Source organism: Barbus barbus, assembly GCF_936440315.1.
Source record: "Barbus barbus genome assembly, chromosome: 9".
NCBI classification, from domain to species: domain Eukaryota; kingdom Metazoa; phylum Chordata; class Actinopteri; order Cypriniformes; family Cyprinidae; genus Barbus; species Barbus barbus.
The window spans coordinates 4,887,616-4,913,289 of record NC_136737.1 but is presented as its reverse complement, the minus strand read 5'-3'; the positions used below and the strand labels follow the sequence as shown (position 1 = coordinate 4,913,289).

Sequence of the window (25,674 nt, the reverse complement as noted above, 5' to 3'; positions counted from 1 at the left end):
TGAATGGGGAAACATCAAATTCTCCAAAACTGTTCACTAAGTTTTAGATTAAATTTCATATTTCATAGCTTGATAAACCGTTTGTAGGCTTTATATTCTAATCACTGAACACATGCAAACACGCTTTTGGCTGAGCTAGAGTGTTGTTGCGTAATTTAGCCACTCAACCGCTATTAGATTTCATATAGGGCCAGAATTCATTTGAAAATGTAAGATCAGCAAAAGCTTGTTGATTTTCATGATGATAAAGGAGACGGACGTGTGAACGGAAACCTTGACTGGTGTCACAAACAGATATATATCACAGTTCAGTCGTGAGTGTCTTCAGACATTTTTTAAGCATCACTATCGTGGGCTTTTCAGAGAACCGATGAAGAAAATGTTTCTCAAATTACTTTTGTTCTGTTTGTGTTTGTGGCGTCTGGTTGGTGAGTTTGAAATCTGTTTTTACGGCTTCTCTTCTGGTATCATGTCATAAATTACTGGTTAAATTAGTCAGAGAGGATTAACATTCACTGTTGTTCTCATACAGAAATAACTGAACTGTGATTTTACTGTGAGATCAAGTTTAAATTCAGGCCTGTACTCATGTCTATAGTTCTTCTTTAATGTAGAATCCTTTGTGCTGCTGCAGAATATTATTTGCATCACATTTAAATTATCAAATGTACTTTAGTAAAGCTTCATTAAACCAACATCAAGTGATTTTAAAGCTTTAATCTGTGATCAACTCTCCAGGTGTGTTTGGTGATGGTCTGACATCAGCGCCAGCGCTGGAGGGAGATTCAGTCACTCTAAACTCTGGTCTTACTGAAATGAGGGATGATGATCTGATTCTGTGGGCGTGTTTTAGTAAATTCCCTTTATTAGCTGAAATCAATAAACGGGCCGACAGCATGTCTGTATATGATGATGTTCTTGATGGGAGATTCAGAGGCAGACTGAAGCTGGACAAACAAACTGGATCGCTGACCATCACAAACACCACAACTGATCATTCAGGAGTTTATGAACTACAGATCAACCGTATGGAGAAGATTTTCATTCTCCGTGTCTATGGTGAGTTAAATATTTGTTTCAAATGTTTTATTGTTTAATCATCACAAAGACAATTTTTCATCCACACACCATTTTGCTTCAGCTGTTTTATGATATTATTTCGAATGCAAACTTCAAGCTTTTCTTTACTAAAACCCTCGTTTGTTGTTCAGGTGCGTTTGGTGATGAAATGAAGTCAGTGTCAGTGTTTGAGGGAGATTCAGTCACTCTAAACTCTGGTCTTACTGAAATAAGGGATGATGATATGATTCTGTGGATGTTTTTGGATGCTTTAATAGCTATAATCCTCAAAGCGCCTAACATCTTCACTGTATATGATGGCAATGAGAAATTCATCAACAGACTGAAGCTGGATCATGAAACTGGATCTCTGACCATCAAAGACATCAAAATTACACATGCTGGACTTTATAAACTTCAGACCAACAGCATGAACAAGAGTTTCATTCTCACTGTCTGTGATGGTAAATATGTGTTTTACCTGTTTTATTTTTTATTTGAGTCGATATCCTCAGTCTGATTGCCTTCCTTTCTGTCTTTCTCCCATTTCACTTCATTTCTGCTCTTCATACCATACTGTATAAATGAAAGCAAAAGTGCAATGCAATGCAATAAAATTAATGAATTAATTAAAAATAGCAAACTATTTCAGTGAATCGTGTTTGGTGTTTGTTTTCCAGGTGTTGCAAATGCACTGATGCCAGTATCAGTGATGGAGGGAGATTCAGTCACTCTGAACACTGGTCTTACTGAAATGACAGATAATTCGATTCGGTGGACATTTGGAGCTGAAAACACTATAATAGCTGATGTATTGCCTGACAGCTTCACTGTATATGATGATGTTCTTGATGGAAGATTCAGAGACAGACTGAAGCTGGACAATCAAGCTGGATCTCTGACCATCACAAACACCAGATCTGAACACGCTGGACGTTATAAACTAAATGCCAAACGTATGATGACGGTTTTTGTTCTTGCTGTCTATGGTGGGTTAAATGTGTGTCTCACCTATTTTATATTTTAATCCCCACAACATTGAGGTTATTAATCCACACCCCATTATGTTTCTGTTTGTTCTCCAGGTGTTACAGATGCAGTGGAGTCTGTGTCAGTGCTGGAGGGAGATTCAGTCACTCTAAACTCTGGTCTTACTGAGTTAGATGGTGATGTGTTTCAGTGGGTGTTCATAAACTCTTTAATAGCTCATATCAATGTAAAGGCTGACCACATTACTGTATTTGATTATAACGATGGGAGATTCAGAGACACCCTAAAGCTGGACAAACAAACCGGATCTCTGATCATCACAAACACCAGAAATGAACACTCTGGACTTTATGAACTACAGATCTACAGAGAGACCAAATCCAGGAAATTCAGTCTTACCGTCTATGGTGAGTTTAATTTTGTTTGCGTCTTTAATTTGTTACAACTTTAAAGTCGATTCGAAGAAGTATCATATCCTTCAGATGTTTTGCTCTTAAAATAACTAATTGATTTGTACATTAAAGGCATTTAGGTTTACTATATAACTTTCTATATTTAAATGATATTCTTTTGATCATCTTAAAAACTAAACCATGTCCAGTCATTCTGACCAGCTCTAAAACACTATTTTAACGTTATATTTAATATTTTTTTTATTTAGCAGTCAACCAATCATGAATTTGAATAGTGCAGCGATATGCAAATATCTATGACACAGTTTAAACTGCTAAATGACTCTCATATTTACATTGTTTTCAGTTATGATTAAAGCATTTGTGAAATTGCAGAAATTGTTGTTGTTTATTCCTTATTGTCTTTAATATTATCCTCATTTCTCTTTATTCTCTGATGTTTTCAAGCTAGTCCACCTGCACCTGTAATTAGGAGAGACTGTTCATCATCATCTGGATCATCAAAGACCAGATGTTCATTGTTGTGTTCGATGGTGAATGTGAGTGATGTGACTCTCTCCTGGTACAAAGGAAACAGTTTATTGTCCAGCATCAGTGTGTCTGATCTCAGCATCAGTCTCTCTCTACCTCTGGAGGTGGAATATCAGGATAAAAACACCTACAGCTGTGTGCTCAACAATCCCATCAGGCACCGGACTCAACATCTGGACATCAGCAAACTCTGTCAACCATGTTCAGGTACGGCAGCGCTGATATTAATCGATGTCGTTGCTGATATTAGCGTTTATAGACTGAGCTGATCTCAGTTTGATGTGTTTATTCCTCAGACTCTGTCTGTGTTTGTGATTCTGCTGAAGCTGTGATCCGATTGGTCGTCACTGCTCTGGTGGGCGTGGCTGCTGCAATTGCTGTTGTTCTTCTGGTTTATGACATCAGATCCAGAAGAGCTGAACAAGATCGAGCACATTTCGACATATCAGAAACCCAAATCATGATGTAATTTCTAATATAACTATGTTAATCATTTATTAATCTTCAGTTTATTTTTAATGGCTTTATATATTCATCTGATTGTATTGATGTTCATTTATTGGCAGCTCAAACAGCAACGCATTCTCACATTAATGCTCAAATTATTGATAAATACAGAAGGTTATCAAAATTGCGTTGCCCACACTAGATTAATATAACATGTTTTTTTACATGCACAATTGAATCTCATATTTGATAAGGAAATAATGCTCCTCTACTGGCATAGATACATATGCTAAGCACATACAAGCATAAGATCTCTCCTTGCTATTTCCAGGGTGATATTGTTTTTAATCCAGTTTTATTGATTATAGCCTATTTTTCTAGATCTCACTTTACTATACTGTTACCCATTTTCCATATGTATTTGCCTGTAATTATCAATAAAGTTCATTATCATTCAGGCCTTAAAGCTTCACTGATTTATTACATTTGGAATAGCCTACTATATGTATAAAAGATTTGAACAGTGTGCCACATATAGCTTTACATTGGACCATTCTTTTACACTCGAGTTTCATAAGCTAGTTGTGTAAACTTTTACAGCGGTAAACGGCAGACTATGCAAAATACACAAGTTCAGGTACATTGCCTAATATTATTGTTTGTTACTCAAAATACTCCATTCTGATTGTCAAATTGTCAGTCGCTGTATTCAGATATTCCTCCTAATAGTTGTTGACTTCCATAGCAACGCTGTATTTCAGACTGTATATTCTGTGCGACTTTCTTGTCTCTCGTTTCACACCGCAAACTTTTGCTCTTTTGATTCATACAAGTGCAGCTGGTGGCCATCTTGTCGTAGTTATCACCTCAGATGACTTAAGTATTAATGTTGTGTTCAGTATTGTTCTCTTAACCCAGTTTATAGTTCACTGACTACTATACCATGCATGCATTTATCTCCCCCAAAAGTGTAAACTTTGATCATTTTGAGGTTTGCATTTTGATTTTTAATGTCATTATAGCACTTCATCAGTGGGTGAAATCTGAACCTCTATTAATGTTGTAAGGGGTTTGAACTTAGAACAAGAGTGATGGTGGCTAGTTTGAATCTCACATGAATGTCAGTAGCATTTATATATGCTTGTTTGTGACAGTAGCAAGACGGTTAGCTGCACTGAAAACAGATGAGCGCACATATCAGAATCAGAATGAGCTTTATCGCCAGGTATGTTTGCACATACGAGGAATTTGTTTTAGTAACAGTAGCTCCGCGGTACGACAGAATGACAGCGACAGGACAGGACACAGATAAAAAAATTATGTAAAAATATACAAAATGGACATTATGCAAAATAATTCAGTATGTACAGGTATGTTAGGTGCAAATTTGAAATGTAATAATTGTATGTATTCTTTAATAAGTGTATTAAAGAAAAAATAAAAAGTATGATAGTGTTGTGTGTTTCATGTTTATTATTAAGAGTTCAAATGATCATGAGATGGATTGCCTGAGGGAAGAAACTGTTCCTGTGTCTGGTCGTTCTGGTGCACAGAGCCCTGTAGCGTCGACCAGACGGTAACAGCCCTTTTGCTCACTCTGGATAAGTACAGTTCTTGGAGAGTGGGGAGGGTTGTACCAATGAATGGCTCAGCAGTCCGGACTACCTTCTGTAGTCTTCTGAGGTCAGATTTGGTAGCTGAGCTGAACCAGACAGTTATTGAGGTGCAGAGGATGGATTCAATGATGGCAGAGTAGAACTGTTTCAGTAAGTCCTGTGGCAGGTTGAACTTCCTCAGCTGGCGAAGGAAGTACAACCTCTGCTGGGCCTTTTTCACAATAGAGTCAATGTGAATGTCCCACTTCAGGTCCTGAGAAACTGTGGTGCCTAGGAATCTGAATGACTCTACTGCAGTCACAGTGCTGTTCATGATGGTGAGTGGGGGGGGGGGGGGGGGGGTTCTCCTGAAGTCCACGATCATCTCCACAGTTTTGAGCGTGTTCAGCTCCAGGTTGTTAAGACTGCACCATACAGCCAGCTCCTTAACTTCCTGTCTGTAAGCAGACTCGTCATTGTCTTGAATGAGGCTGATGACTATGGTGTCATCTGCAAACTTCAGGAGCTTGACAGAGGGGTCTTTAGATGTGTAGTCGTTCGTGTAGAGGGAGAAGAGCAGTGGGGCGAGAACGCAGCCCTGAAGAGCTCCAGTAAGGGTCCAGCGATGTCCTTCAGATAAGCCAAAACCAGTTTTTCAAATGACTTCATGACCACAGATGTTAGAGCCACAGGTCTGTAGTCATTAAGTCCTGTAATCTTGGGTTTCTTTGGGACGGGGATGATGGTGGAGTGTTTGAAGCGTGAGGGGACTTCACACAGCTGCAGTGATCTGTTGAAGATCTGTGTGAAGATGGGGCCCAGCTGGTCAGCACAGGATTTCAGACAGGCTGGTGTCACACCGTCTGGGCCTGATGCCTTCCTTCTCTTATTCTTTTTGAAGACCTGGCGCACGTCATCTTCTCTTATCTGCAGTTCAGGTGTGGGGGAGATGGGGGTTGCAGGAGGTGTGAATGGTGTTTTTTCAAACCTGCAATAGAACTCATTCAGATCGTCTACCAGTTGTTGATTCTCCACAGTGCTGGGGGATGGTGTCTTGTAATTGGTGATGTCTTTCAGACCTTTCCACACTGAAGCCGTGTCACTGGAAGAGAATTGGATCCTTAGCTTATCTGAATAATTCCTCTTTGCCACTCTGATCTCCTTTTCCAGTGTGTATTTGGCCTGTTTATACAAGTCCCCATTCCTGTAATTATAACTACCATGTACCATATAATAACCCAGACATTACGTTTCTTAAGCACCAAATAACAATGACTTCAACAAAATATTGGGTTTTTATAGTGTGAATTTTATTCTTGCAGACATTAAAAACGAATAACATTTATTTGACTTTAATATTACATTCATTTCTTACCACTGAATTAACGATGATGTGCGTCCCTCTTTTGGTCCGTAAACAAAAACTTCTCGGTTAATATCATGTTCTCTTCAATTACTTGTCAAATCTCTCTGAAATCACAACATTTAATCTCGAATATTTATTAATTATAAGTAATTATTCAATAAAGAGATCAATAAACAAGTGTTAGTCAGTCAGTAAAACAAAATGACCGTTAATTTTTAAAATTATGGGAGTGCGCGGCTTTATATGGAACACAGGAGAAAAGCGCGTGCAGGACGGGCGTGCAGATCAGAGGCGCGCTGTAAAGAAACATACAAACAAACCCGTATGGTATGCTTTTCAGACTATGCTTAACCTCAGCTTAATTTCAGCTATAAAATTGGAATTATATCATCATTATAATGTGATTTGACTACTTTGATGTCTACACTTTATTAAATATTATTTCAGACATTAAATTCTGCAAAAATAGTTTGTTTATGAAAAGAAAAAAAAAACATTTCAGCATTAGAATAATCAGAAAACTAACTTGCAGGGAACGTTCTGGGAACATTCTCTCTAGGTTATTAAAAAATGAACCTACAGGGAACGTTCTTATTTGGTTCCCCCTAAAAAATTACCAACTGGGAACGTTAGGGGAACGTTCTGTGTTTGTTGGGGACAGACTTTACTTCACTTTGCGTTTGCTCACATTTCCAATGAAACATTGTAAATTTTGCCCAAAACCTATTTGAAATGAATGGACAGTTTGAACCAATCTGGACACGGGGGGTGGAACTAAGCCTCAACAATCGTTCCTGTTTGGCTTAGAGGAACGAAATGCATTGGTTTCTTCTGACTAATCAATGTTGTCAAAATGTGATGATGCAATCACATATGCTACGTAGCTACTGAATTTCCAAACGAGACCGTTGCGATATCTCCACTTTACAACACTTCTTAAAGTATTCAGATAGGATTAGCAGTTCAAAAGTTATGAAACATTTAAGAACAATAGTTATTTTTAGCCGCGGGTGGCTGTCTCGGTCTTTAAGGGTCAATAATACAATTGCATGTTTGTTTATGTATACATAAAGTGAGACTAAATTAATACTTCATGCCAGCTGGTTGGAGCTGGTTTAAGCTGGTCCTGAGCAGGAGCCAGTTGTTAAGCCAGCTTAAGTCCAGCTAAGGACCAGTTTAAACCAGCTCAAACCAGCTGCTACTTCAAAGCATGCCTAACAAGCATATGCTGTTTTGTTTTGTTTTTTCAACAAGGAAGACACATGAACTGTCAGGAGCTAAGAGCAGTCTACCTAGCTCTCTAGTGTTTTTACATGCATCAATCACCAAGGTGGCATCAATTCTCATCCCCTCTTGTTTGCAGATGCTGTGAGCAAATCAGCATCTAATTGAGCTATCCACATTCCCGTCCATCTGAACTGCAGGGTGAACATGCGGATGAGACAAGGGGATAGTGCAGGGAGAATGGAGACTACACCCTCAGATGGTGAATATGTTTTTTTCTGTGTATGGTGTGGATCTCAAATCAACTTCAGTTCCTGTGTCAGGAGATAAGAGTTTTATTCAAAATCCCCACAAAGATGCAATTATTAAACCTCACTCCCATCTGGGTCACGGCACCAAATGTAATCGGTCCTACTCAACCTGCTCCAAGCAAGATTCAAATCGAGATCTCCGGCATTTACCATCTATGCCAACTGACTAGACCAATCACACATTGGTGGGTGGAGTTAGTGTAAATAGCCTCTGCCAACATTGCAGGCTATTTGCACTTAGTGTAAATAGACACTCTGTAAAAGAAAAGTGCTGCATGGTTTCCACTATGGAATATTAATCAAAATTATATATTTTATGTCCAAAGAAAAAAAGCAACCTACAGGTTTGGACTGACATGAGGGGGAGTAAATGATGACCAAATATATTGTAGTTTGTTTGTTTATTTAGACCTATCCCTTTAACCTTTTTCTTTGGACAGGATATGAGGACAAACAAAAAGATCATTTCATATAACCAAGCATTTTTAGATTCATAGAAACAGGAGAAAAAACTAAAACAATTATAATTAAATTAAATAAAATAAAAAAATAAAATAGCATAAGATCAAAAACTTGTAACCATAACATCTTCATTTAACATCCTTATTTGTAAGTCGCTTTGGATAAAAGTGTCTGCTAAATATAATGTAAATGTATCTTTGACATTTGACTGAAGTAGATACAAGTCAGAAAACAGACTGAAAAATCAGCACTGATTGCATTTGATGTGCTATATCCTTATGAACTGAAACACGTTGATTTCATAACACAAGCTTTTCTTCTTTACCTCTCAAGTCTAAAAGCCAAACGGCAATGAGACAAACTCTTCCTGTTTTGTCAAATCTAGTATTACAGTTTGAAAGAGTTTGTTCAGATGGAGTTTTCTTATGATGTTATTTTTCAGTAAACCTTCAAATTGTGTTAACATTTTTACCGAAGCTGTGATTTAATTGGTCCAAGATAGTGGCATTGAAGCTTAAAACACACAAAAAAATTCAAACCAAATTATATCTTTGAACAAATGATTAATAAATGTTTTCTCAGAATTAACTGTTCTTTTCTTTTGCACTTTCTTTTAACAACTAATTACTCTCCAGATAAATTAAAAATGACATTTTTTAGTGAAGTCTTGTATACCAGAAACAGCATGTAATGATTATGAGTCCAATCAGTCCAACAAACATGAAGGAAAAAACTAAAAAGAAAAAGAGAAACAGTACATAGATTACAGTAACAAATACTTTAAAGTGTACTGAAGAATTGCTGATTTATCAATTTTCACGTAGCCTTTAAATGAAGTTCATGAATTCATGTATGTCATAATATTTACTTACAAGTTTTTACAATATCATGAATTGGAAGAGATTTCCATCCTTTTTTCTTGGGAGGTGCCGTTCCTGAAATGACGCAATAAGAGTAGTCTAAAATTTGTACTTAATTTAATCAAACTTATAACTTATAACCATAAAATGACATGTATAATATTCAAATGCTTGTAACAGTGTGACATATGCCGGGTTCAGACACAATCTGTTTGATGTATATAGGACAAAGTGGGGATTGGTAAACATCAATGGGCGTCAGGATGCAAGAATCGATCATTTTATTTTCTATAGTGTGTTGTAGTCACTAAGCAATTGAAAAAAGTCTCAAAAGGGTTGGGGAAGTTGCTAAATATAGCAACAAAATCAGAGGGTCAGAGCACTTGGGGGGGGGGGGGGGGGGGGGGGGGTATTTTTATTGTTTTTAATAGGGCTGTCAAGTGATTGTTTTTTAAAAACAAATCTAAAATACATAATGTGCCAATTAATTAATATAAAACTAAATGCGCCAGTAGGTGGTGGCAAATCCCTGTCTTAATAAGTGAGTCATTCAAACGCTCCACCATCATTCCCGTCCCCAAAAAGTCCAAAATCACTGGCCGTAACGACTACAGACCTGTCGCTCTCACGTCTGTGGTCATGAAGTCATTTGAGCGACTGGTCCTGGCCTACCTGAAGGACATCACTGGACCCTTGCTGGATCCTCTTCATGACGCAGTCAATATGGGACTGCATTACATCCTGCAACACCTTGACAAACCTGGGACTTACACAAGGATCTTATTTGTGGACTTCAGCTCGGCCTTCAATACCATCATGCCTGACCTTCTCTCAGACAAACTCACACAGCTCTCTGTGCCCACCTCCATCTGTCAGTGGATCACCAGCTTCCTGACAGACAGGCAGCAGCTAGTGAGGCTGGAAAAACTCACATCCAGGACTCTCACCATCAGCACTGGCGCCCTTCAGGGATGCGTTCTCTCCCCACTGCTCTTCTCCCTCTACACAAATGACTGCACATCTAAAGACCCCTCTTTCAAGCTCCTGAAGTTTGCGGACGACACTGCAGTCATCGGCCTCATCAAGGACGGAGACGAGTCTGCTTACAGACAAGAGGTTGAGCAGCTGGCTGTCTGGTGCAGTCTTAACAACCTGGAGCTGAACACGCTCAAAACAGTGGAGATGATAGTAGACTTCAGGAGGAACCCCCCTGCACTCCCCCCACTCACCATCATGAACAGCACTGTGACTTCAGTAGAGTCATTCAGGTTCCTGGGAACCACCATCTCCCAGGACCTGAAGTGGGACAATCACATTGACTCTATTGTGAAAAAGGCCCAGCAGAGGCTGTATTTCCTCCGCCAGCTGAGGAAGTTTAACCTGCCACAGGAGCTGCTGAAACAGTTCTACTCTGTCATCATCGAGTCTATCCTATGTTCTTCTATAACTGTTTGGTTTGGTTCAGCTACCAAAACAGACATCAGAAGACTACAACGGACAGTCAGGACCGCTGAGAGGATTATCGGTGCCCCTCTACCCAACCTCCAAAATCTCTATATCTCCAGAGTGAGGAAAAGGGCTAAGAAAGTCACTCTGGACCTCTCACACCCAGCTCACTCTCTCTTTGAACTGTTGCCCTCTGGCCGGCGCTACAGATCACTGAGCACCAGAACAGCCAGACACAAGAACAGTTTTTTCCCCCAGGCCATATCCCACCTGAACAACACATAACACACCCCGGTACTGTACATCTGTAAATAACTCATCAAACCCTCATCCGTACATAAGACATATGCACATTCACAGTCCTGTCTATGGACATTTTTTCATTGATTCTTTTCTGTATATTTGTATTTTTATTACTGTTATTTATAATTTTCTATTCTCTTCATTATTAGTGTTCTTTATCACCTTAATTATATGTTGTCTGCACTATGTTTGTACTTTCTGTACTGGAAGCTCCTAACACCAAGATAAATTCCTTGTGTGTGTGTAAACACACTTGGCAATAAAGCTCTTTCTGATTCTGATTCAATTATTAATTCAATCGATTCAGCTCAGGTAATGTCAGAACGACACATTACAGGAGTTTTAACTCTGTCGAGGCTATAGAAATACATTTTATTATTTAGAAGTAAATCTACATATTATGCATAGATTAACCTTCTTTCTATCAGATATCAGAAATCCATAATTGGGGCACTTTAAGGATAACAGTAATACTAAAAGCTAAAACAACTTTACTTTTGATTTCATGGGGACTTTAATGAGATAAGTGTCACAATGTCTGCTAATGTGTTTTAATGTGTCCTCTGCAGAAAAGCTGTGCACTTCAGAAAGGGTACAGTTCTTTGTTCCTCTTCAAAAGCATTTTAAATGTTTATTAATTATCTACGTTTTACAGTAGAACTTGGTACATTTGGGGAATTTGCTCTGGAATAGTAAATAAAAACTGCCTTCCGTGGTACTACAAAATTTTGTCTGACATTGTTGTATTAGGACAAATGTTTAAAATCTTTACTCACCACCTCCGTTGACATTGACCCGGAATCTCTTGTATACTGTTGCGCCTTTTTTGTTAATCTTCAGATGATAAACTCCGGAGTGTGTGGATTTGGTGTTTCTGATAACGAGAGATCCAGTATATTTGTCCAGCTCCAGACTGTCACCGAATCTCCCATCATCAGTGTTATATGTTTCGAAGATTTCGTTCTTCATATGGATTTCACCTATGAGAGTGCGCTCATCTCCAAACATCCACTGTATGTTATCACCTCTCTGTATTTCAGTCTCACCGGTACGCAGAGCAACATTTTCTCCTTCTTTCACTGAAACTACTTTGACCTTATCTGTCTCAGCACCAAATGCATCTGGGGAACAAACAAAAACAGTTCTGAAATCATTTTTCCTATATACCTATGTCCTGTGTGTCGGGTTTTGGCAAGTATCAGATATTTTATTAAGCCAAAACAAAACACTCAGGAGTACTCAACAAAGCAGGATAAGCACAAACCAAATATAGACGTAAGAACGTACAAAGAAAGCCTGAAACTGAGGTCTGAAATCTGTTTTTCAGTTTATGGTATAAGCTTTTGTTCTCACAATCAGTGTTAATGTTTACGTTCCAAAATTTATCCTCTAGTCTAGACTTTAAAGGTGAATTGAAACACGATCAAAATGATGTTAACATTTTATTAATTTATCTAATAGCGTTCTCTTTTCTTTTTCTATTCTATCTACTTGTTTTCTTTTTATTATAAAGAAAATCATGCTACATGTACGGCGTTAGACTAACCCAGACTTGTCACAGCACTATATATTATTGCTCTTTTGTTGGTTTTAATTGCTTCTATAGTCACTTTGAATGAAAGCATCTGCTAAATAACTGAATGCAATGTAAAAGTGTGGCTTTGTCCCATACTCGAATTTAAGCCATCCAATGCACACACACAATCCACACCAGAGCTAGCAGTAATAATTTCTGTTAACTAATATAGGTTGAGTGAGTGGCAGCAGGTGCTCCTCACGAGTTTCAGCTGATGCAATGAAGTCAAATCGAAACTGATAGTAACTGGAGTCATTCTGAGCAGTTTTAGGGCAAGAGAAGGAAACATATCAATTCTTTAGTTTACACGTAGGTTTCTGCAACTTCTGCAACAAATTAAGAACTTTTTAAGACTGTTATGAATGCACTTTTCACATCGCATTTCACAAAATCTGAGCTCCAGAACTACTGGAAAAGGGTAAACTTTATCACTCGACCGAATCTACACATGCATTTTGTATAAATAAAGTTGCAATTATTTGCGACGTCTTTTTTACAAATGTTGAAAAAGCCGTGAGCATTACTTTCTGAACAGGCCTAAAGTAATCGAGACTATTTCAAGTAAATAAAGTCTCGGCAACATAAAAAAAAGAAAGAAACATCACGAACAACCATCCGTTTTTAAACCGCAGAGCATTATACTGTCATTAAGTGATATCGGTCCTTTAATGTAAGGCTATTTGATCGAGCATGACACCTTGCAACAGGCTATATGTTAGCATTATTTATGCACTCTAATAAAATTAAGTCCTAGCTGGTTAAGTGGGTCAAACACCAAAGTCATATTTAATATAGGCTATAATAAATGAGAAATTAATAATCATGTATCATGTTTTATACATTATTATATTATGTTTGATGTTTATAGCCTAAGGTGAAACCGAAATTGTTATAACAAATATCTCTTACCATTCAAGAGTAGGAAAAACAAAACTATTCTGAAAGTGTTCTTCTTATCTCTGTACAGATATGATAAATATGATCCGGATTTCACGAAAGGCTCCATCGTGTCTGATTTCCCTATCCGACTGACCAGGTTATGCAGGTAACCTCTCGGGTTCAAAGATTTTCGGTTTCTTTTTTCTGTTATATCCGCATATCTGAATATGAGTTTCAATAGCGTTTCTGCCGTCGGCCGTTTCTCATCCCCACACCACTCAGCTAACCATAATATAGGCTACTGTAGCCTACATACTCGCTGAAATATGTATATGTGAAATATTCTAAAGCGATCTGAGAAGGTAGTGGCTGATGTGTGCGATTATTTCACCACAGGGTGCCTACTGCAGTGTGACCTTCAGACCTGCTGAAGCTCATATTTATGAAGATCATGTGTAGATGGCATATTTATGATGAAATTACCAATTAAAGGGGCACTTCGCTGGCAAAATGAGCTTTCATTAAAACTTTGCCTAATTGGCCGCCTTGTAGGGAATAGGTAGGAAAAAGTCAACACCCATAATGCACCCTCTGTGTATCTTTTTATAAAAAAAAAAAAAAAAAAACTTTTTATTTTTGTACGTTTTTTTTCTTCAGCAAAACCACAAAAACATGGCTTTTATTAATGTACTGAATATTTGTTTCTACCTGGAAGTCCTCGTTGGTGAATTTATCCAGTTATTTTGCTAAAGTAGGCTACCAATATCTGCAATCAAAAAAAAAAAAGAAAAAAAAAGAGAGATAGAGAGAACTAGTTATTGTCAGTCATGTGTCTTGTTCTCTGTGCCCATGTTTGGTGTTATCTGTTCCTGCCTGCCTTTTGAGTTATTAAAGAGAGTCTGATTTGAGTCTACCCCGTCTCCTCGTCTGTCCCGAGGCAAGCGTGACAGTTATAAACTCAAGTATTTCTCATCAAACTTTCCAAACACCAAATCTCTCAGGTAAACAAATGCAAATTTCTCTAAATGAACGATAACATTTACAGGTTACTGTGTTTTCTCATTAACATTCAATGGATTAATTTTGTTGTAACAACACAAACATTATGGATACACTTAAAAACATACCCTGCAATATTTGTTTTGCCCAGAATCTGTACAGAAATATGGTTTGATTTGTCCTGTGGATAAACAGCTTCTGCTGGATGTTTGAGGTTACTGTGTGTAATAGTTTGATGCTTTCACTGCATGATGTAGCTTTCGCAATGGAAGTTAGAATGACCACACAAGTCAAGATATGAGGATAACTTCTGTATGAGATTTATTATCTTTCAATGCTTGCATCATATGACCGAGTTAAGCAATAACACACGAGCAAGAGTGCTCTTTTCCTCAACATCAGCATGATTGCAAATGTGATATTGATTTTAATGCAACAGTTCGTTAATGTTGAGTTAAATTTTAGACATACAATTGTTTGTATTTGCTCTAATAATTAATATAATATAAATCCACAGACGAACATATGTTTTGTTACTGAATGAATCTGCGTTTTTGAATCTGCATGTAAGTCAGTGGTTCAGAGACTTGTTTATAAATACATGCTTTGTTCCTGAATCAGTCAGCCGTTTTGAATGAATTGGATGAATGAATGATTCAGTGACTCACTCATTAAGACAAAAATTTGAAATGTTAATTTCTGTTACTGCAGCAAATTTAACCGCATAGAAAATTAAATGCTTTGGAAATCTAAACAAAATCTAAACAAATCTTTTTTTTTTTTTGGTCAACATTGCACACCCCTGGTCAGAAGTCAGATATGATTGATAGCTCACAACACTAAAAATAAAACACCAGCAGATACTGATTTCTAAACCAATATTTCACACTTTTAGTAGTTTTCACACAAGGCCAAAATTCATTTGAAAATGTAAGATCAGCAAAAGCTTGTTGATTTCCGTGATGCTGAAGGAAACTGATGTGTGAAAGGAAACATGGGGAGGACACAACCAGATAAATATCACAGGTCAGTCGTGAGTTTTTTTTTTTTTTCAGAAATTTTAAAGATCACTGTTGTTGGCTTTTCAGTGAACCGATGAAGAAAATGTTTTTTCATATGATTTGTGGACTAAAACCATTAAAGTTGTTTTGGATTGTTTCATTCTGTTTGTGTTTGTGGCGTCTGGTCGGTGAGTCTGAAATGTGTTTTTATGAATTCAGTTGTTTCTGTTCTAGTACAATGTAATACATGACTGGTTAAATTAGTCAGAGGATTAACATTCACTGTCCTTCTCATATAGAAATATACTAATCTGAGATCAAGTTTGAATTCAGGTTATTGTTAGATATTGATTCCGTTAAATATGAAGCTCTAATAACCAACAGCATTTGTGTTAGTTGTATTAAAATTCATTCTAGCTAGTTATTTTTTTCATATAGAACTCTTGTATAAATGTCTTGTCATTGATCATCTTTAGTCTTTGTACTGCTGTAGTATATTGTTGTTATTGTTATTATTAATAGTGTTTTAGTGAAGCGTCATCAAATCAACATCAAATGAGTTTAAAGCTTAATCAGACTGAAGCTGGCCATCACATACATCACAGTGAAACATGCTGGAGATTATGAACAATGGACCAACAAACTGTTTGCGATTTTTCAGTCTCACTGTCTATGGTGAGTGTTTTATTGGTTTCATTTATTTATTTCAGCATTAAAGTAAATCAAAAGAACTATCTAATTACTTAGAAAGTTAAATAAAGCTGAAAAATGGGATGATTTGTAATTCTATGAAATTGTACTTTTGATTAGTCTTGGTTCCTCTGAATTATTTTTTCTGCTTGAATATCTTCATTCATCTTTATTTCGCTTTATTCTCTCATGTTTTCAGCTCGTCTGCCTGTTCCTGTCCAAGTTTGAATTCTGTTCATTATAGTTAGTAGGAAGTGATTCAGCTGATTCACCTCTAGTTTAGTGAAGGCTTCATCCAACATAAAGTGATTTTGTGACTTGTTTTGTGTGGGTTAGATATGAGGTGTGTGCAACAAACCAGTTTTGCCATTTCTGAGATGAGGCCCGCATCTGGTCCTTTTGTGGCCGACTTCTGGTAGTCACAGGTAAACTAAAAGTGATCTGGATGAAGGCACAATCATCATAGGGAGATAGATTTGAAATCAAATATTGTATAATTTATTAATACTAGAGTTGGTGGTTCTGCTGGTCCCTTATTGTGTCAACCACAGCACTCTGGATTTTGTGTCCGTTTTTCTTTTATGTTCAAAGTATTTGCTCATTTTCAGTTTTTGTTCCTTAAAAAACACTTACAAACACCTGAATACAGTTATGTCTACGACACATGCACTGAATCTACCTGTATCAGACCCATCTTTACAACTAGTCCAGTCAAAGCTTGTTACATTACTTTACCCAGCACTCCCCTAAACCCTCTTTTACATGATGTTTCTTTAAGTTCTCCCATCTCCAGCTGAATTTTTAGTGCTTTCGTGCTGCCGCAGATGCTCTGTGCCTTTACTGTCTCTGAGAAGATTTTATTATATTGAGATTAAAGGGGCTGGGCCGGCAGGGATTGTAGGTGGGGGGAGTGAATGTCCAGCGCTCTCTCCACCCTCAATACCACGACTGAGGTGCCCTTGAGCAAGGCACCGAACCCCCAACTGCTCCCCGGGCGCTGCAGCATAAATGGCTGCCCACTGCTCCGGGTGTGTGTTCACGGTGTGTGTGTGTGTTCACTGCTGTGTGTGTGCACGTTGGATGGGTTAAATGCAGAGCACGAATTCCGAGTATGGGTCACCATACTTGGCAGTATGTCACCTCACTATATAAGTCTTTTAGTAGTCCTAACCCAGAAAACCAAAAAATAATTTTGAGTCATGCATGTAAAATGGTGCTTGTGGCGAACATTACTTGAAATGTTTTCACTTTTTGTTCTTCAAAATAAATTACACCCAGGCATGCCTTAAAAGGAACTGTTATGATTATGTCATATCTGTTTTTAGTCTGTCAAAGCAAAAGTAGCAGATGTGATGCTTGATAGCTCAGATTTGTTTAATGTTATGCATATTGTAGGACTATCCATCCATCCAGCCATCTTCTTCCGCTTATCCGGGACCGGGTCGCGGGGGCAGCAGTCTAAGCAGAGATGCCCAGACTTCCCTCTCCCTAGACACTTCCTCCAGCTCTTCCGGGGGGACACCGAGGCGTTCCCAGGCCAGCCGGGAGACATAGTCTCTCCTGCGTGTCCTAGGTCTTCCCCGGGGTCTCCTCCCAGTGGGACGCGCCCGGAACACCTTCCCGGGAAGGCGTCCAGGAGGCATCTGGAACAGATGCCCGAGCCACCTCAGCTGACCCCTCTCAATGTGAAGGAGCAGCGGCTCTACTCTGAGCTCCTCCCGAGTGACCGAGCTTCTCACCCTATCTCTAAGGGATCGCCCAGCCACCCTGCGGAGAAAGTCCATTTCAGCCGCCTGTATCCGGGATCTTGTCCTTTCGGTCATGACCCAAAGCTCATGACCATAGGTGATCGTAGGAACGTAGATTGACCGGTAAATCGAGAGCTTCGCCTTGCGGCTCAGCTCTTTCTTCACCACGACAGACCGGTACATCGACCGCATTACTGCAGAAGCTGCACCGACCCGTCTGTCAATCTCCCGTTCCATCCTTCCCTCACTCGTGAACAAAACCCCAAGATACTTAAACTCCTCCACTTGAGGCAGGAACTCTCCACCAACCTGAAGTAGGACTATGAATAATATTATAGTTTTAGTGACTCGTCGTGATTCATGACTGATTTAGCCAATTAATCACATTCTTAAAGGGATTGTTCACTCAAAATGAAAACTCTGTCATTTACACATAACAATAATAATAAACAACAATAACAAATGGTCACAGTGCAGATCTTTAATGAATTACAGAAACAATCCAAACTGTTTTTTAAAGAAATAAAACAGGATTTTTACATGCAATACTGAGCTCTCTGGATTGTAATATCTGTACTAACAAGACTTAACATTGAAAAGTTTAACTATAAAATCTTTGATTAAAGCAGATGCCATGTGATAATTACTTTTAAATAAAAGGACTGAGCTTAAACACAAAATATATCACAATGTACAAATAACACAAGATTTTCTCATTTACTTCTCAGGTCTAAAGCCAAACTGCAGTGAGATTAATTCTTCCGGTTTTGTCAAATCTGGTATTAAAGTTTGCAAAACAATACCTAATATAAGTAGCGAAGGTGTTTCAAAGAGTTTGTTCAATTGGATAATTATCAGGAGGAGTCCGAATCCAATAAGTTCTGCAAGATTGAAACTTAAAAAGAAAGAGAAATCTTACAGTATAGATTACAGTAAAAAAATACTTTAGGTGTACAGAAACATTGCTGATTGAACTGTAGTCTTTTAATTAATGTAGTGTGTTTTTGTTCATTTTGTGCATTAAGTAATGTGTTTTTGTGCTTTAATGAATACAATATTTACTTACCAATTGCTGTTTCCCATACCAGAGGGTTTGTCTGTAGAGGTGTATTTCCTGAAATAATGGAAGAAGTGTAGTCCCAATTATGTACTTAATTTTATCAAAATAAAAGAACCTGAAAACCATAAACTTTGTTTATAATATTCAAATGCTTGTACAGTACAAAGACAACTGTGCAGTCTTTTTAAATCATCCCTGCAAAGAACAAGCTCAACTATAAACCTCTCAGGAAATCCTTCAAGCAGCTTTAACTTCACTCAGAGTCACTTATAATGTATTTGTCTGCTGTTTGAAGCAAAGTATTTGACCCTTGTTTTTCAGGATCACTTTATAGGAATTTTATGTTGGAGGAAAAACGACTTATGGCTTAGTTCCTAAAGGCTCTTGATTGTACTTTTGCACCTGCCGTTATAAATATTTACCATAGAGATAGTGCTATATATAACTATAAACTTATAAATATAAACATATACCACACCGCTAATGGCTTTCACTTTCGCAATCTTGGTGTCACGGTTTACAAGAAAATATAACTGCCTGTTGCGCTTACATCTTTACACCTTTCACTTTCTATGACCAAAAATGAATGAATGAATTATTTTTCCTAATGAAAAGCATGAAAACAATAAAATAGTACAATAACAATTTAGCTTACAATGTTTATTAACAAAACAAATAAGATGACTTGGTAGCATGGCATACACCACACCACTATATATAATGTAATATTATGTTATATATTGACTTATAACACAAATGCTTAACTTATTTACTCACCTCTGACAGTGACATATAATCTCTTGTATATGGCTGCTCCTTTGTTGATAATCTGCACTGCATAAAGTCCAGAGTCTGTGGTTCTGGTGTCTCTGATAATGAGAGATCCAGTCTGACGATCCAGCTCCAGTCTGTCACCAAATCTCCCATCATCACTGTCGTATGTTTCAAAGATTTTGAGCTTTATTTTTATTTCAGCTAAGAGCATGCGCTCTTTTCCAAACATCCACAGTACTTCATCATCTCTCTGTAGATATTTTGGAATGGTTTTATTTTCAGAAAGCAGATCAACACTTTCTCCCGCTTTCACTGAAACTGTTTTGATTTTGTGTGTCTTGGCACCAAATGCATCTGTAGACAAACAGTATTATAAGTGTTTGTCCTATACATATACTTATGAGTCTGGCATTAGTTCACAAAGATATGATCTCCAACAATCAGTTTATTAAGCAAAAATATAACAGTAGGAGTATGCCTTCGTTAAACTAGGACACATAAGTAGCTTTAAAAAAAAAAACAATTACTGGTATGCATCTTCAGACAAAACCATGACACTTTTAGTTTCAGACAAAGGGGTGGTTGATTGAGATTTCACTTTTTTAACGTTAGTTAGTGTGCAATGTTGCTGTTTGAGCATAAACAATATCTACAATGTTGCGGCGCTGTTCAATGCAAATGGAAATATTAAAATTTTATGTTTTTCTTTTTTAATTTTCATGTCTTTTAAAATTCTGGCAGTTTAATGCCTACAAAAATGGCTCATAGGGACTACAACAAGTTACTTCCCGGGTTCGTTACGTCACGGACCCAGATAAACCCCACCCCCAGGAACACGCAGCAAAGGGGGCGAGGCCATGTGCTGCTTTTGAGAAGAGGAAGAGAAAACTAAGGGTGCACATAAAAATCTATTCATATGAATCACGATTCTGTCTTCTAACGATTCTAATGGATTCACAAGTTTCAAAATCATATGTTCTAAAACAATGGTTTAATACTGTTTCTCGCGTCACGCTGCTCTGCATCTCTCTCTCTGTCTCATTCAGATCGTCAAGATGTGCGTGTGGTTGCCATCCTTTATTAAAGCTTTAATCAGGATAAAACCGTATAAAAACTAACAGAAGCAGTATCACTTAGCCTACAAATAACAGCATATCTAAAAGTATGAACCAACAACAAACAAGCAAACAAAAAAATACCATTGAGAGGCGTGCTTGTACAGGTTCTGCGTGATCTGCTTCACTAATATTCTCTGGGTCTCAACTGGGCTCACATTGATAAGTAATATAGACGACGGCATTGTTTACAACACAACCAGAGCACATGTCGCCGAGCTGAGGGGCGGTACATTTAGATGCACAGTAGAAGCAGTTTGGTCAATCACAACACACCAATCAGCGCTCATCGCCTTTTTCTGAGGGAGGGGCTTCATAAAACCAGGAAATAATCGGGGCGTTTATCACAGAAGGGACAGAGCGGTGTAGAATAAAGGTAAATTATGTGAAAAATAATGCATTAAAAAAAATGAAGCATGAACACATGTTTGACTGCACCCCATAAGCACAATCAAGCCTAGAAAAAAAAAAACAGTCAACCACCCCTTTAAGCCTTGTCTGTGAAACCGGGCATAGGAGTACTCAAAATACCAAACATTCCTATATAAGAACAGACAAAGAACGACCGAACTGAGGGCTTGTTTGCTACCACCAGTGTCACTCCTATAAATTGGGCACATGCCATGTTTTACAAGAAAAGGTAATTGTCTGTTGTGCTTACATCTATACACCTTTCACTTTCTAAGTCTAAAACGAATGCTTGAAAGATAATTCATTATTATCCTTAATAAAAAGCACAACAACAAGAAAAGTACAATGACAAACTAGCTTATACATTTATTAACAAAAATGAATAAAACAAGGCATGGCATGCACCGCATTCTGCACTGTGTATTAAATAAGGTTAGCAATCAAAGAGATTTCAGGACAAAAAAATTCTTACTAAGCATTTTTTAAAATAGTGTTTTCTATTTAACAAAACTCTGAAATTGAATGTGTTGAATGAATGAACAAACCTATTATATTGTATGGGTCCCCTCTCCAACACCAATGACTGACCACTCTGATGATCTCATATCTGAATGGGAGCAAATCCCTAAACCAACATGAGCATACTTATGTTTTCAGGGTCCTCCCAAATTTATATGACACATAATGAACACATGGAAAACGGTCCTTTGTGTTCCCAAAGTCATACCTTAATTTAACATGGTAACACAGGAAAGACCCTCATACCAATATTAATTCAGTGGTTCAGCAGTATTGGTGTGCTTTTGGCACTACACAGCCAAGAATGTGTTAAACATTGTTTTATTTTGGCACAAATGTCTATTTACTCACCACTAACATTGACGTAAAATCTCTTGTATATGGCTGCTCCTTTGTTGATAATCTGCACTGCATAAAGTCCAGAGTCTGTGGTTCTGGTGTCTCTGATAATGAGAGATCCAGTCTGACGATCCAGCTCCAGTCTGTCACCAAATCTCCCATCCCATGTCTCTCCGCACCAAATGCATCTGTAGACCAACACAAACTGGTTTAAGTTTGTTTGCCTATATATACCTATGCCCTATGTGTCAGTAATTGGTTCACAAAGACAAGTATCAGATATAATCTTTAAGTTTAGCAAGAACAAAACACCAGGTATCACAGTTATGACTGTGAAACCAGGCCCAAACTTTTACTTTATTGTTTTGAAAATATATATGTTTGTCATAGTGGGTCAGATTTGAACAGGTACTTCAAATCTTTGAAATATTTTAAACATGTAGATAATGCAACATTAAAAATAAATAAATAAATAAGTTAAATAAAGACAGTATTTTTTTTTACACTAAACTACACTGTAATAATATCAAATGCAAAGGTTTATTTTAAAGTGTTTTTTAAATAATTCTGTTTTAATAGTCTTTTGTAGGAAAATGAAAGTGACTGTAAATGTAATGTAAATGAGTCCATAATTAGCATTATTTGTGCACTATAATAATTATAAACAAATTACACTAAATTACACTAAAATCCAACTAATTATGTTTAATAATAATTTTAAATATCACACATTAAAATTGAAAGCTCTTACCGTTCAAGAGTAGTAAAAACAGAACTATTTTTAAAGTTTTTTCGTATCTCTGTACAGTTGCAAGTTTAATAAAGATGATCTGAATTTCATGAATTGCTCCATCTCTCCGTTTCTGGAGACTGATAAGGCTATTCGCGTCTCTCCGGGTGCTCAAAGATTTTTCGCTTTCTCTTTTATGCCTGCATGTCAACATTTCTAGATATTCACGAGTATCGCAGTGACATATCAACAAATGTTGGAGCCCCGTCTGCTTGAGGCGTTAATAAGTCTCTCGCAGAGTCCAAGCCTCCGATCTGCAGCTAAAGGTCCAACAAGTTACGTCTGGACTAGAAATGTTTACTTCTTCTTCTCAAAGATGGTTAATTACGTTTGCTAACTGATTCATGAGGCCTAGCCTATACAATTTTACCACCTAACTTTTGAAAAACAACATACAACTATTTAAATTATGTAAAATTTCGGTTTAAACTAATTTAGGCTAAATATATTCTACTTAATTTTATTTTCTCTTTTTTTCATCAGTCATGACTTATGAAACGCATGTCCACAGGTCACAAGAAATAAACAAATCAGCTGAAATATATTGTAGGCTGTAGATTCAAGAATAGAAATAAGCAGTGAACTTTAAAAGAAGGCAGCGGCTATTTGCACTTAGTGCAAATAGAAATGGATTCTATTTACACCAAGTGAAAATAGCAGTTTTTTTTAACAATATGCTATTTACACTAAGTGCGAGTAGCTATAGATTCTATTTACACTATGTTAAAATAGCAATATTTTCTGCTATTTATGCTACTTATTGCAAATAGTGGCAATTATCTGCACCTCAGTACTGTAGTAGGCTACATTATAAACCAGTGTGCAATAATATGGTATCAAGTGTGTAAATTATAGATTAATTCAAATTATTACCTCGGTTTAAAGTCTCATCCGAAAGATGGTGCTTGTTGACAGTATAGTGTCCCCATCACTACACTGGGGCGTTAGGACCCACACAGATCACAGGGTGAGCACCCCCTGCTGGCCTCACTAACACCTCTTCCATCAGCAACCTAGTTTTTCCCAGGAGGTCTCCCATCCAGTTACTGACCAGGCTCAACCCCTTCATTGGGCAACCAGTCTTAGCCTACAGGGTGATGTGGCTGCCGGCATATTAAAAAAAAACAAAGAGAGAGCAACAGTTTTAAGATGGGGGAAGAAGAACAATTAAACTGCAACATATAGCTATAGATGCAAATTTTGTATGTACAGAATGATTATGCAATGCCATATTACTCAGAATAATGTACAGTCATTACAGCGGAAGTCCAATCACCCTCAGTAGTGCTTTTAGGCACCACACAAACCAAACGATTTCTTCCGATGGGAATCAATCTCTGAGAATCGATCGCGATTTCTACCGAGGGGGTAATCAGACACTCTCAGGATCTCATGATCTAAATGTTGGTTTTAGTTTAACATTCACCAAATAAATGCTCTAAACTTCTCTAGTTAGTGAGCACTTTATATCTGGTAACTTCTGCTGAAAATGACATCATCGATCTGCAGGAAGTTGACGCCTGGAGCAGAAAGCAGCATTAAGGTCAAACATTATGAAATAGTCTACAAATACGTTATTGAAAATTCATAAATTCTTCTGTTTTTTCATAATTTTTCTCCAGTCCAATGCATCATGATGGATTTCTGCCATTTATTTAGTATGAAAACTTTTATCTGTATCTGTAGGGTCAAAAATAATCAAAGGCATCTGCTTTCCTGTTGCAGACCTATCTTATATTCATTTTCACTCATGAATTGCAAACATTATAAATGTAATACACTGTGTTTTAAGTCAAAGTGGACTTTGCAATGGTTTTCTTCTTTGTTTTATCTGTACAGAAATGATCTGTCGAGTGGATAAACAGCTACTGTTTGTGTGTGTCAGTAGTTTGTCGGTGAAACTCCTGCGCATGTGCTGTAAGAGTGAACGTTTTCACTCATGAAGCCTATTGTAATGCTGTAAGAATGACCACAAAATTCAAGATTTTTAGGGCAAAACAATCAATTTGCGGAAAAATTTACTTGTGTTATATGATTTGGGGAAAAAAATTGTAGGCTACTTGTGTCTGAGTTAACACAGAAACAAGACTGCTCTTTATCCCCAATAGCAATATTATTATTTCACACAGTTTAACAAGAAGTTAACACTGACTTGCATTTTAGACAGTTTTGTCTGCTTCATAATGAATATGTTCCAAACAATCATTCATTTAATATTCAACATTTTATATACGCAACATCTTAGCACATCTGTGCATCATTAAATGCATCTAAAATCCTCCTCAGATGCTGCTTCTGCCACTTATGATCTGCAAATATGGATTTTGTCAATACAAGATCTAAACAAATATTGAGTTAGGCCTATTATATTTTGTAAATACTGCACAGCCTAGATATAGGTCACAACACTAAATAACACACCAGACCAGTAGATACGGATATCTAATCCAATATTTCACTCTTCTGCTATTAGTTTTTATACAGGGACAGAATTCATTTGAAAGATCAGCAAAAGCTTGTTGATTCTCATGATGTTGAAGGAGATGGACGTGTGAACGGAAACTGTGACTGGGGTCACAATCAGATAAATATCACAACCAGATAAATGTGTTTTCACACATTTTAAGCATCACTGTTGTGGGCTCTTTGGTGAAGCGATGAAGAAAATGCTTCTCAAATTATTCTTGCTCTGTTTGTGGCATCTCGTTGGTGAGTTTTAAAAGAGTATTTATGGCTTTTGTCTTTGTGCTGCTGCTGAATGTTTTT

At 37.4% G+C, this 25,674-nt stretch overlaps 2 protein-coding genes across 2 annotated transcripts in view; one reads left to right on the top strand and one right to left on the bottom strand.

The window, feature by feature from the left end:
* Positions 1–370: 370 nt before the first annotated feature.
* Positions 371–25,674, top strand: part of LOC306874604 (SLAM family member 9-like) — a gene marked incomplete at both ends in the record, with an annotated part of 110,173 nt that continues 84,869 nt past the window's right edge. Inside the window, one exon of the mRNA XM_079424752.1 lies at positions 371–428. Within this exon, the coding sequence (XP_079280878.1) occupies positions 371–428 (58 nt within the window). The remainder of the gene's footprint in view (positions 429–25,674) is intronic.
* On the bottom strand, positions 8,344–13,611 carry LOC306874962 (uncharacterized protein). Its single transcript, XM_079425305.1, has 4 exons — positions 13,493–13,611; positions 11,784–12,128; positions 9,271–9,333; positions 8,344–9,131 (listed from the first exon to the last, which is right to left on the bottom strand). The coding sequence occupies exons 1-4, from the start codon at positions 13,587–13,589 to the stop codon at positions 9,055–9,057; spliced, it is 582 nt and encodes a 193-aa protein (XP_079281431.1). The 5' UTR covers positions 13,590–13,611; the 3' UTR covers positions 8,344–9,054.

What these genes read in the sequence shown, in the direction of transcription:
- LOC306874962 (XM_079425305.1), bottom strand. Translation starts at nt 13,589, where the DNA reads ATGGAGCCTTTCGTGAAATCCGGATCATATTTATCATATCTGTACAGA. An exon ending in GTTTTTCCTACTCTTGAATG is followed by an intron (nt 12,129 to 13,492) that starts GTAAGAGATATT and finishes TTTGTTCCCCAG; the next exon opens with ATGCATTTGGTGCTGAGACA. An exon ending in GGTCAATGTCAACGGAGGTG is followed by an intron (nt 9,334 to 11,783) that starts GTGAGTAAAGAT and finishes GCGTCATTTCAG; the next exon opens with GAACGGCACCTCCCAAGAAA.